Source organism: Oryza glaberrima, chromosome 4 (assembly GCF_000147395.1).
Source record: "Oryza glaberrima chromosome 4, OglaRS2, whole genome shotgun sequence".
NCBI classification, from domain to species: domain Eukaryota; kingdom Viridiplantae; phylum Streptophyta; class Magnoliopsida; order Poales; family Poaceae; genus Oryza; species Oryza glaberrima.
The window spans coordinates 23,285,013-23,296,815 of record NC_068329.1 but is presented as its reverse complement, the minus strand read 5'-3'; the positions used below and the strand labels follow the sequence as shown (position 1 = coordinate 23,296,815).

General features: G+C 39.5%; 1 protein-coding gene across 4 annotated transcripts; it reads right to left on the bottom strand.

Annotated features, from left to right (window-relative positions):
- Positions 1-411: 411 nt before the first annotated feature.
- Positions 412-11,615, bottom strand: LOC127770547 (RNA polymerase II C-terminal domain phosphatase-like 1). Of its 4 annotated transcripts, none has more exons than XM_052296306.1 (17): positions 10,954-11,614; positions 9,430-9,906; positions 8,728-8,938; positions 8,379-8,536; positions 8,224-8,294; positions 7,943-8,048; positions 7,789-7,875; positions 6,605-7,162; positions 6,445-6,508; positions 5,268-5,401; positions 5,132-5,185; positions 4,336-4,432; positions 2,928-3,133; positions 2,769-2,852; positions 2,423-2,488; positions 1,795-1,868; positions 412-1,698 (listed from the first exon to the last, which is right to left on the bottom strand). In XM_052296306.1, the coding sequence occupies exons 1-17, from the start codon at positions 11,239-11,241 to the stop codon at positions 1,596-1,598; spliced, it is 2,838 nt and encodes a 945-aa protein (XP_052152266.1). In that variant the 5' UTR covers positions 11,242-11,614; the 3' UTR covers positions 412-1,595. The 4 variants fall into 4 exon arrangements, 2 of the variants coding, with proteins under 2 accessions (XP_052152266.1, XP_052152267.1); XR_008017017.1 differs by having other exon boundaries at positions 1,634-1,698; positions 2,789-2,852; XR_008017018.1 differs by lacking the exons at positions 412-1,698; positions 1,795-1,868; positions 2,423-2,488; positions 2,769-2,852 and adding an exon at positions 3,422-3,640 and having other exon boundaries at positions 2,986-3,133; positions 10,954-11,615.
- Between the last annotated feature and the right edge of the window lie 188 nt (positions 11,616-11,803).

Sequence of the window (11,803 nt, the reverse complement as noted above, 5' to 3'; positions counted from 1 at the left end):
TCAACCACTTCTTCAAGCTTGACTACTTTGCTCTAGCGTCGGCCCCTTCCCTCCATCACCGCCTCACTGCTAGAATCATTTCCAGTTCATTGTCCTTACCAACTCCGATAGGATTCTTGGCTGACTGGCGAACACAAGGAAGGACCAAAAGGCTTGGACATGTGCAACATAACACGATGGGGGCTAAGGAGACTCGTTGCACTTAGCAATGCGCGAGGTGATCTGCTACAAGCATGGCCACAGGTTATAGCCTGGGATGAAAACAATCAGAAATGTTAAAAGAAAATATCACTTCTATAAAGATGATTCGTCGCTCGGGAGTTTTCACATTTATACCAATTTAACTATTTATATTGCAATACGAAGTTGAAAGAAATGTTAAAAGTAGACTTTATACATAGCTAGAAACAGAAACGGAAAAAGAATAATACCATTTTTAAGAAAACGATGTTCTGTGGGTCATGAATTTCTGTCATCGTTTTCATTTGTAGGCTATCCAACGCAGGCGAAGGTTGTCTGCTACAGCCTACAAGAATGGAGGCCTCTCTCCTCGCGAGTCTTGTCAGTTTGTCACCCTCGGAAGTGTTGGTGTTTGATGATCCTTGTATTTCCTCCGATCTTAACATTCGTAGTCGAAAATGCTTTCTGATGCCTGTAGCCACTGTAGTCGAGGTACCTTAAAGAATCAAAGCAAGTTCACTATTCTTGGTATGAGCCATCACAGTTTCTTTTTCTAATTATCTTTTTTGATTGAGGTGATAAGAAATACACCCTCCGGCCTCTATTTCCTCACGGAAATAGAAGGCCAAAGTCTGCTTATCCCAAGCATACAGATAAACAGAAAGAGGGACAACATTGTGCACGTAGCCACCAAGATTCGAGCTTCTCATAAAGATCTTCAACCAATGCAGGTATATACTCTGTAGCATCAATCAGCAATTCAGCATCATGCATCACCCAATGCAGGAGTATGGCACCAATCTGTATACATTAGCCAACCTCCTTAAGCCTTGGACCAACACCAGCCGAACCCGGTTGCTGTATGAACCAAACATAGCCATGAAGAGCAGCAGGAAGCAGTGTAAAACTGGAATCAAAGCCATGGGAATTACCCCCATGGAATTGAAGCTACCACTACGTAGCAAAACTGTCCAATCAAGCTACCACCCTAAATCTAAGATCTGAAGAAACAAATTAATTCGAGCAATACAATTGGCTAATCTACTGCACGCAAGGAAGCCATTTTACCAACTGTCATGCTTCTAATATCCACACTCCACTGGGGTATCACGGGTAACAGATTCAGGGCAAATCACAGCCGAGCACCGTGAGGCGTGAGCTCACTCGGAGGCCAGGTTACAACATCTTCAAACAGAGCACCTGTTGGGAGTTACCGAGTTACTAGATTGGAAATGACAGCAACACAATTCTATCACCAAATCGAGAACGACAGAACGAAACATGCAGGCATCATGTGCACAGCGATTTCTCCTTCCATGACCATCTCGTCCATACTTGCAGTCCTTGAAGTTCTTCTGGGCCAACAGGTTCCATGCTATTGATCCCATCAAGTTCAGATGTCCAGAAGACGAACATCAAAGAACACGACCATTGTTCCTAGAGTCCCAACCAGAAGGTATGGTTTGTAGACTCCGCTGGAAATCTGGTTTGAAGCGGTTAAAATTTGATACCGATGACCTGTGGAAAAGAATAAATATTATAAACATTGGCATTGCATGTGCACAAACCAATTTAGATTAAATAGAGGACTAATATTGTGGAGATTAAAATCACCTTTGAAATCCAGACGATTTATGTGCAAAGATACCAAGCATGGATTTCAAATTTCCTAGAGCCTCATCAGCAGCCTATAAAAGAACATAATATTAAGTAAAAAAGCAGTGCAGGAATAATGCACAAATGGGCGCATACAAAGTTGTCTATAGTGGAAGAGACAACATCTACACAAGAACCAAGTTGAGTCTGTAAACATTTAACATGTGTGCACTTTTAATATTTTCTAGAGGCAATTGCTGCATCTACCAACGTAGTAGTATCTTTATCATTACTAGAAGTTTTAAATAACTATTATCTTTGATGTTGTCAATGTTGTACATGTTGTATGTTTTTTCCTAAAACAAATACAAGAGAAAGGCAGCATCTTGCTGTACACATTGAAAAATGACCCTCCTTATAAGTCCCAAAGAGAAAAGAAAACATTTAAATAGTTACTATGAGTCCAAACAGCTAGTATAAAGACTCTTTACTCCACAAATCGAACTTAGTTAAACGAAACAATCCCTCTCCCTCTGCTCATAGCAAGGCAGAAACTCAGACCTCAGGGTTTATTTGTTGGCTTTGAAACTTTAACAAATTGAAGTGATCCGAGTAAATCATTTCATCTATCTTATCTATTTACAACCTGCAGCTTAGCTTGTTCCCATGTTGCTCCAACTCCTTTTCCCAGGATTTGACCACCTATTTCGACCTGAAAAACCAAATGCAGGTAAACGAAACATGCAAACTCAAAAAGTTCTAAAAGGATAACAGCTCTTGACAAGACAACAAAAGGAACATCTTATACTACTTCCATTGTATTAGTGTTAAAGGGCATCATATCACATCAAATACAGATTGATCAAAGAGATCTTTTGATGGCCTGTAAGTTGTAAAGTTGGTGCAATTTTAGTTTTCTAAACAACCTACTTTAGAGGTTAATCATGTACCATATAGAAGTTCGATGGACATTCATTCATTGAAGTACTAACCTGAGCATAAGCTTCTTTACCTGATGAACCACGAGGACGTGATGGCTGCTCTTGGAAAACTAAGTTGTAACCCTCAACCGTACACTGCAATGCATCACAACATAGTTCAGTAAATAAATTGCACTCGTCTAAAAGCTGATAATTAAGGCAGCCACTTACAAGCTCTTTGAGAGCAGCAACAGAACCAGCAGGTTTTCTTAAAGTATCAACTCTCTCGCCCATGTATCTAGACTCGTTTGAAGTGCTTGCAACTGGTGATGTGTCATCTCTACTACCTCCCGAATATCTGAATGAGTTTGAATTACTACTAAAACCATTCTCCTTCAGAATCATCATCTTATCCGGATCAGACGTTAGAAATTTTTCTGCAAGTGAACATCATTGGCCAATCAGGCTCAAAATATTTTACATGGGAAAGATACCAAAACTTATATAAAGCTTTCATGAGGATTTCTCTTGGTATAGTGTTCTATATTTTCTATATAACAATTTGAAAAGATCAATCATGAGGCCAAATGGAAATTGGTTAAGGACAGATATATATACAAATAATACAAAGGCAGAAAATAATTCAACAACTTCAGCAGAGAATAGTTCAGAGATGCCAAGTCAGAACAACAATGTTTTCCAATATCTCGAGACCTCCATGATACCTTAGAAGTTGCTTAAAACAAAATAACCCCATGATCAAGCAATTTTCACTTGTATCCTCGAGAGTGTTCTCGTGAGATGATCTCAGTAGCGGATGCAGAAGACAGCAAAGGGGATTCGCACACACCCGACAGCCGCACGACCCATTGCAACCCCACCCCCCTAGCACCTCCATTGAACGGGGGCTAGGGTAGATAATCCATTATTTCCAGCAACCAAGCCTATTAATCCAACAATGAACCAATCCCATGAAATCCATCTGTAAGTCTGTCCATAGCAGGAGACGTGCCAGGGGGGCAAGGAGCAGCGTGGCACAGTGTAGCAGTATGACTTTGGCAAGCAGGAAGCAATTCGTGCTTAAGCAGACTCAACTCACGGGTTAAACATTTGCCTTAATTCCTTAATCCAAGATTCCTTGTGCAACTAATTATACACAACTGCATTATAATTTCTAATTCATGTATTGACTATTATTGCATTTACATTTATCTATTCGTAGATTTGCAACAATTGGCGACATCAATATTACATAGTTTGTTTCCAATTAAGTCTACAAGTAGTACTCCTCGTGCTAATGATAATATAAGTCAACTAATAAAAGTTATGGTTTTAATTTCAATGGCATCATGGCAAAACATATAAATACCATTTACTTTGATGATAATCTTGTGTGGTAGATTTAATTAACTAGCACCCGCTAAATTTTAGTACTGTGTTCGCCATTGGGTGATCATGTAATTTGTTGGCAGCATTATTGTCAGATGTGCTATGTGTACCTCTCTGTCTTAACAAAATTCAACCTGGACTTCTCTGTTGACCCAACAAAAATATTAAACACCATGGCCCCATACTTTAGTTATACATTTGGCATTTGCCACGCAGAATCAAGAAACCAAGAAGTTCTCAACGAACTTACCTGCCAGATTTCTTAAGGACATATTAACAGCTTGGCGTTTTGCTGCTTTTCTTGTTTTTCCAATTCCTTCACCTACCTTTTCTCCTAAAATCCTAACCTGAAACATGCACAAAGAAAGATATGACTAAACATGAAGCAATCTTATAAGACTGCAAGAAGATTAGAACAATTTGCATGAAGCAACAAGTTCAAATAATTTGGGAAAAAACAAGTTCAAATAATTTGGGAAAAAACAAGTTCAAATAATTTGGGAAAATGTAAGTTAGGCTTTAAGCCACATGATCTTTGTAGAGATAGAGAAATTCCTGCTGCCAAGGTTATTTCCTGAAGTCCACAAGTTTTCACAATTTCTCATGATAACAAATATAACTGCCCATTAACATGATCATTTAAATAAAACTAGAAAAAATGCCCATGCGTTGCAACGGGTGAATGCTATTTTAATCTTATTATTGTTATATGGTTTAGCCATGATGAAATTCACTGTGGGAATTCGCTTGGATATTTTTTTAGAAGATTATAAGCTACAATTAGGAGTCTGACTTTCATCTCAAGTTAGCATGCGAGTATTTTTAAAAAGATTTCTTATACGACTCCTTTTATATTTCCAAAAGCAAACGAACTTAAGATCCGACTCAAACACGAATCTGTATTTCCAAAAGCGAACGAACTTAAAAACCGACTCAAATACGGATGGCGTACCAAAAATACCGGTAAAAACATCTTCAATTTTTATAATAGTAGAGATTTATGTGGTAATAAAGGAGAGTGGAATTCGCAGAAGTTTTTACTTTACCTCAATGGAGAATTGCAACTCTGCAGTACTACACAAAGTTGATTGGTACTCCACCTAAAAATGAATGAATAAATACATCAACAGCAAAGTAATACAGGAAGAAGATAATAATACTGTTATTTCACATCCAAACTACCTTAAACCCACATTCCACTGCAATTTCCTCCAACACACCAGCTGAGGTCTCTGCGTTTTGTACAAACTGGTGTCCTGGTTCTATTTTACTGCTTCTATGATTTGAAGGACCAAATCGGTTTCCCATGTCCTCTCCTTCACATAGCAGACAGCAGACAGTTTAAAATGAAACTTTTTTTATCCATGGAAAGTTTAAGATGCTCTAAAGTGAAAGCCTAAAGTTGAAGTTTAAGAGGGGTCATTCATGATACTGGGGGCGGGCAACATTGAGCGAGCAAGAGGCAACACACATTTAATTGATTGAAATAAAGGAAGCAGTCATTTAACCAGTTTTAATTCTCAACCCATTGATAACATGTCCCAGTATAAGCTTGAAAACTACCATGTATGCAGCCCACAAGCTTCGTTAATGGCAATAAGACCAATCTAATATTATTATATGTAATAAAAGACATTTCAATGAGCTAGAATTTCAGAAATTAACTGGATCGAGGAAACACACAGAACCATTCAATTAGTTGTCATGAATAATGAAGCATTTTACATAATAACGTTACACTATACCAAGTGAAGAGTGGGAAAAACAAGACATGATGAACACAATAGATATTAAAATATTAAAATGAGTCATGAGCTTCAGATGTGTTTTGAATGGGACCTCAAGAGCTACAATAAATTCAACTTATCATTTCTGCAGCTAAAGTACAATTACGGCAAATCATCTCTGGGCCAAAAATTTCAGTAGACTTGGCAGTTAGATGGATTCAAGTAAACCCATGAAATCATGATTGACGGCATATAACAAACCAGCCAAACTAACTCAAAAAAGATTAATCCAGCACTTATGTGTAAGCCATAATGTGTTGTTGCTTCTGAATCAACTCAAACCAAAATGTGATGCTAAACTAGCAAACATATTATCAAACTAAATATAACTTTAGTTATGATGACAAACCAAAATTTTATTAAGGATCTAAGACAGAAAGGTTGCATTTAGACAGGTACACAAGTACTCAACTCTAGAAATATGCAAGACAAGAGACTAGTAGATTGGCTTATGCTAACATCTTAAGCTTAGTGCAGCGAGCTCAACGGGAAGACATAGATCATGCACTACCCTATGCAGCTAGTAATCTTCAGAAGAACTTTAGAACCATCAGAGGTAAAACAAAACATACCAGGAAAAGATCTGTAGGCTATAGATGAACGATTCAGCATATGATGATCCTCACTGTGAGGCAGCTGAATAAATCAGGCATTTGTCAACAGATTGTCCAGATATACTTCACTAACAAACATATATTAATTGAATAATCGATCTGGTGGATGACCACTGACCTGTGAGGGGTATCTATGGATCCGACGGTTATATCTATCAGAAGTTATAAGATTATCCTCATCAGGAAAATACGGTGGATTATGTGGTTGCTTTTTATCATAATTTATATCATCAGATTCTAAATGGAACCCTGTTGAGGTCCTATTTAGGCTTCTTGGATTCATCTCATCCTCTACATGTGACCAATTCCCATGAGATTGCACTGGCAATACTGAGGTCTGTACGGGTGATCCTGCAGGACAGGGTGGTGCAGGATCTCTCGTGTCTTGACCATGCTGTAATATGAGAAGCCTTCTCCTTGTGTCCGGATCCAACTCAGATTCAGGAACCTCACCCTCTTCTCTAGCTGGAGAACTTTGAGATGGATCCACAGGAGCAGATTGAGCAACCGGCCAGCTTGAAGGAGGCTGAGGACCTTGATCATTATTCAAAGGAATCATGCCCAATGATGGTGCTTCTGGAACAGATGATGTAATAAGTTGCTGGTTAGGGGCCACAGGCATCACATCAGCATTAGTTGGTATTGGATTCACAGCTTGAACACTGCAAGACACTTCCTGAAAATAGTGCATATACATACGTAAAAGGTAAAAACAGTAGTCATTGCTAAGAAACATGATAATATAGGCTTGTAATTGATCTCAGCATTTTTTTTTCTCACAAGACGACCAGTCAACCCATTGGAGTAACAACATAGTCATAGGGGCATAGCTATAGCATTCGCAATTGGCTGGTCCAACGAAAAGGATTAGGATAACTTAATACACCCTCTTGTTCACTTCAAATAAATAAATGATTTATGCAGATTAAGATCATGTAAATAGAGAAACAACTATGCTGAACAGTATAATATATTAAAGTATTGAATGAGACATTAGATTGATCTAATGCCCCAATAGTCTATTGCAACTGCATATTCAAACAAAATTTTATAATACTGTTGATCATGAGATTTTGTGCCTAGCATAATTCCTAATGAACAAAAAAATACACATGAAATATTAAACAGTGTATTTTTTTTGTTCCAAAATGCATTGTGCAAAACCTAAAAAATAACTAGAGTATATTATTAATATGCAGCATCTAATTTAGGAAAAGTACATCTTGGTATTCAGTTTCTATTCACATCAATATTAACCAAGAAGAACAGGGTAGTGAACTAATGGTTTGTAGAAGTGAACACCTTCAATCTCCTCTCAACTTCTGCATCTGCCATACCATCAAAAGCAAGAGGATCTTTGTTTACATTCAAAATGGCAGCATTCTCGTCCTATTGAAGAGACTGAGTGTAAGTTGGCAGTTACTAGGGAATCGAACATGCATTTTACAAAGTTTACCTCGGTAATCAAATAATTGCCAACATCAGGAGCGGACGGAAAATCATTTATTTCGTCCTCGTAGTGAATCTCGCTTATCCGTGGCAGAAGGACCTCATCAAATTCTCTGTCAATTAAATCGTAAATTTCTGTATCTCAAAATAATTCACACTTGGTCTATGGCACAATAACAAGAAAAAAAATTGTGTGGCAGAACGGAGTATATTAAATTTAGCTGGGACTACAATGAGTCATGGCAATGAATTTACTTAGATCACATAGGCAAAGATGGATATCCTTACTTGAAAAAACCACCCCTGACATTGCATGCAACATTTCTAGCAAAGCAGAGAACTGGAACAGAGAAGTTTGCCTGATAGTTCAAGACAAGGTACCCTCAATAACCAATACTAAAAAATATATATTTGTGTTGGTGTAAAGTACAGATAAACCTTACCTCTGCCTGGGGAGAGTAATATGGAGAAAAGGCAGGAACAACGTGAACCCTACACTGGTCTTTCTCATCCCAAACTTTCAAGCGATCATCAATCACTAGGGCCATTTCTGGGTGGCAAGACCCATCATGGAATACATTCAGCAGAGACTTTCGAGAGCCTATAAGAGTGGTGTAGCATTAACGTCAAAAGATGGAAAATTCCAAGACATTGTGTTCATGCACATGGAAATTTGTATGAAGGAAATTAGACAACACAAAACATTGATTGCGGTGTACAAAATATACCAAATGACACTATATTCCTTTGGTAGTTGTGTTGTTTGAAAGTAATAGTAATGCTAACACCTACCAGATTTAACACAGACAAGTCTGTCAGTAAGTTGAACAGAGTTTATCAATCTTGAATCTGGATCGAGCAACCTCCACATTTCCAAAGCATAGTCCCTCTCAGCCATTGTGCACACATATACCTCAAAACGTTTGCGACCTCTTGCAATTAAGTAGCTCCGAAGATCCTCCCATGCAGGCCTCAACCGTACCAGAACACTGGTATCTCTTATCTAATTAAGAAAAAGGGAAAATCAACTAGGCAGTATAACAGCATGGAAACATGGAACATGGTTGTATCAAAGCTGAATAGACGGGAAGTGCTTAGCGCTCAAAATATCGCAATAGGAGATCAAATTTTCAGTTGCCACACCAGCTAATGCAACTTGCCCTCAACAGTACCAACCACTAAGCAAGGCTTATTTGCCAATTCAATTTGAGTCACATTAATTACATGATTTGTAATACATTAAGAACTGACAGCACCAAAACCAAAAGGTTGCTATATTTTTCTTTTAAAAAGCAGTGCCAAATAAAATTAGTAAAATTAGAGTACAAAATAGATTTAATTGAGTTATGATGGTAAACTCAATCAAAGCACATGATGCAAAATAAAGTGAATTGTGGTATTTCATTTTTATGTTAATCAATGTAACAGATGTAGAGACAACAGACATCTGGCATCACATGACTCTAGAAAAAGGTTGATTGAAGAAATACATACCAATGGATTTATACGCGTCAGGATAATATTTTTCTCTTGTAATCTTATGATTGGACGTGTCATAGGCTGATGATTATCAGGTAAAGGTGGGATAACCTCAGTCTGTACTTTATAAACCTTGCCACCATCAATAACCTGATCATTTTCTATATACTGCTTTAGGATAGACTTGTCTTCTTGGTACCTCTTGATCTCTGCCGACATACCACTAATATGCTGAGGATCAATCTCGTTACTCAACTTTCTCTGAAGTGCATCAATTCTGTCTTCAAAGGACCGTGTGGTATTGGCGACAAGCAATGTTTCATCAAGGTCAAACACAATACCAAGGCAACGAAGATTCAACATGCTCAAGCAAGAATTATACAAGCCCGATGGCACCTTATAGCCCCAAAAACAAGCAAGATTCGGCAAGTTTCTCTTGGAAGTCATTGCCACTAAATGGATCTCTTCTGCTCCTAGAGGAAAAACAGCTGTCTGCAAGCAGGAGAGAATGAAAGGAAATGAAAAGGATTAAGAAAAAGGAGAAATGTTCGTCACTAATACAAAATGCAATCATGTAAAAGGCATGGCATCTAGTACATTTGTTCACATACCTGCATATCAGAGTAACATCCACAAAGTAGTACAGAAAATAAAAGGTACAACAGAAATGCAAAAAAGGGGATACTTGTTAAAAAAAAAGGCATGTGTGGATTAAAAACTCTATATCCATCCAAATCTTAAAATAGCGAAATCAATACCAGGAATATTTATAGCACTGTCCTGACCACAGTTAAATGCTATTTAATCCAACTATGTAAAGGAAATATTAGGCCGAAAATAGTGTGTTTCTTAATATAGATGTAATTATCAAATAATTCAAGTGGAAGCAAGAAACACATTAAGTTGCTAGCAGATGAGTTAGATTAATGCGTTCAAATTATTCAAGTAACCTTCACTCATCCCTCAAACAATGTCTTTCAATACGCAGAGTTCAGCAGTTCACGGTTCATGATCAATTGCAACAATGAACTCCTGATAGCAAGTGTGTCAAGTCCAAAGTCAAGAACTATTGAAGAAAAGCAAATTCTTCGCTGCATTGGGTATGTTTCAACAACCATTAAAAGTGTCACACTCAAAAATCAAAACTTCTCCATTTCTGAAACATGAAATGCTGTTCCTGCAACCTCGGTCATTCAACAGCATCAGGCCAGGTTCTGTATTTCGATTAGTTCAATTATTGAAAATTGAGATCGAATAAAATCAAGTCCAGCACACAATAATCATGAAGAAAAGTGAATTCTGGAATAGGTTCCAGTCAGTATCATTAGTCATGTCACCATCGTTGTCAAATTACTTGTCCAGAGATAAATTACCAATAAATGTTTCAGGGAAAAAAAATAGACTAGTTCTTTCATGTGCTAAAAAACTATTTGCTGTTCGGGTAAACTTGACCATGTAAAATCAAATGTTCCATTCGTTCATTCATTCCCTTCTTTTATTATTTGTCTGTGGGTTTCTTGTTGGGGGTAATTCATGTACCTTTCCGTCCCTGAGGCAAGCGGCGTGCATGGCGACGAGCGGCGGCGGGGGCTCATCCGCGATGGCCGTGGGCCTGGACTCCATCACGAGGCAGCGACCGCCCGCGGCAACGGCGTGCAGCACGGCGAGCGTCGGGCACCGCTCGCTGGGCGGCGACAGGTGGTCCACCCGGATCTCCCGCGCCCACGCCGCCACCGCCAGGTCCGTCCCGCCCTTGGGCCACACCTCCACATGCCCAATGGAGGTGCTCCCGTAATAAACCACGGATTTGATCATCATCATCACCATGTCCTCGGATCGAATCCGGTTGGGGTTCCAGAGGCTTCCAAATCCTTAGGTCCAAAAAAAAAATCTATTCCGCGCCACCGGTCCTGACTCCCGGAGATCCGTAAAACCGGTGGGATCTGTTCCTGTCAAGCGTCCGCGCGGGGATGCGCGTGTGCTCTTTACGGTGCCTGGTTTGCTTCACATGGCGTTCAAATTCCTCGCCGATTCCGGGCCGGAGGGGGGCTCGGCGCCCCGGGATGCGGCAATGACGGCGGCGGGGAGCTCGGGTAGGAGGGGAGAGTGGGGGAGGGAGGCCGTAGGGGTAAAAACCCTAGGGGTGGGCGTTTGATACAGCTCTGGTCTGGTGTGGTGGGGGAGGGGTGGGGGAGGGGGGAGGAAGAGCACAAGCAAGACGCTTTATTTAGAAGCTAGACGAGGCGGGTGGGGAGTAACACCAGTCAGCCATAACTTCGGTTGTGCTTCACTGGTTGTTGTCGCTTGTACTTTCAGCCGTTGCTGTCTCCCCTTCTCCACCGCTTGCGCCTGGTGCTGGCCGAGAGTGGCCGTGAGAGTGGCCCTCATT

What these genes read in the sequence shown, in the direction of transcription:
- LOC127770547 (XM_052296306.1), bottom strand. Translation starts at nt 11,241, where the DNA reads ATGGTGATGATGATGATCAAATCCGTGGTTTATTACGGGAGCACCTCC. An exon ending in ACTTGTCTGTGTTAAATCTG is followed by an intron (nt 8,537 to 8,727) that starts GTAGGTGTTAGC and finishes CCACTCTTATAG; the next exon opens with GCTCTCGAAAGTCTCTGCTG. An exon ending in CAGTGGAATGTGGGTTTAAG is followed by an intron (nt 5,186 to 5,267) that starts GTAGTTTGGATG and finishes ATTCATTTTTAG; the next exon opens with GTGGAGTACCAATCAACTTT.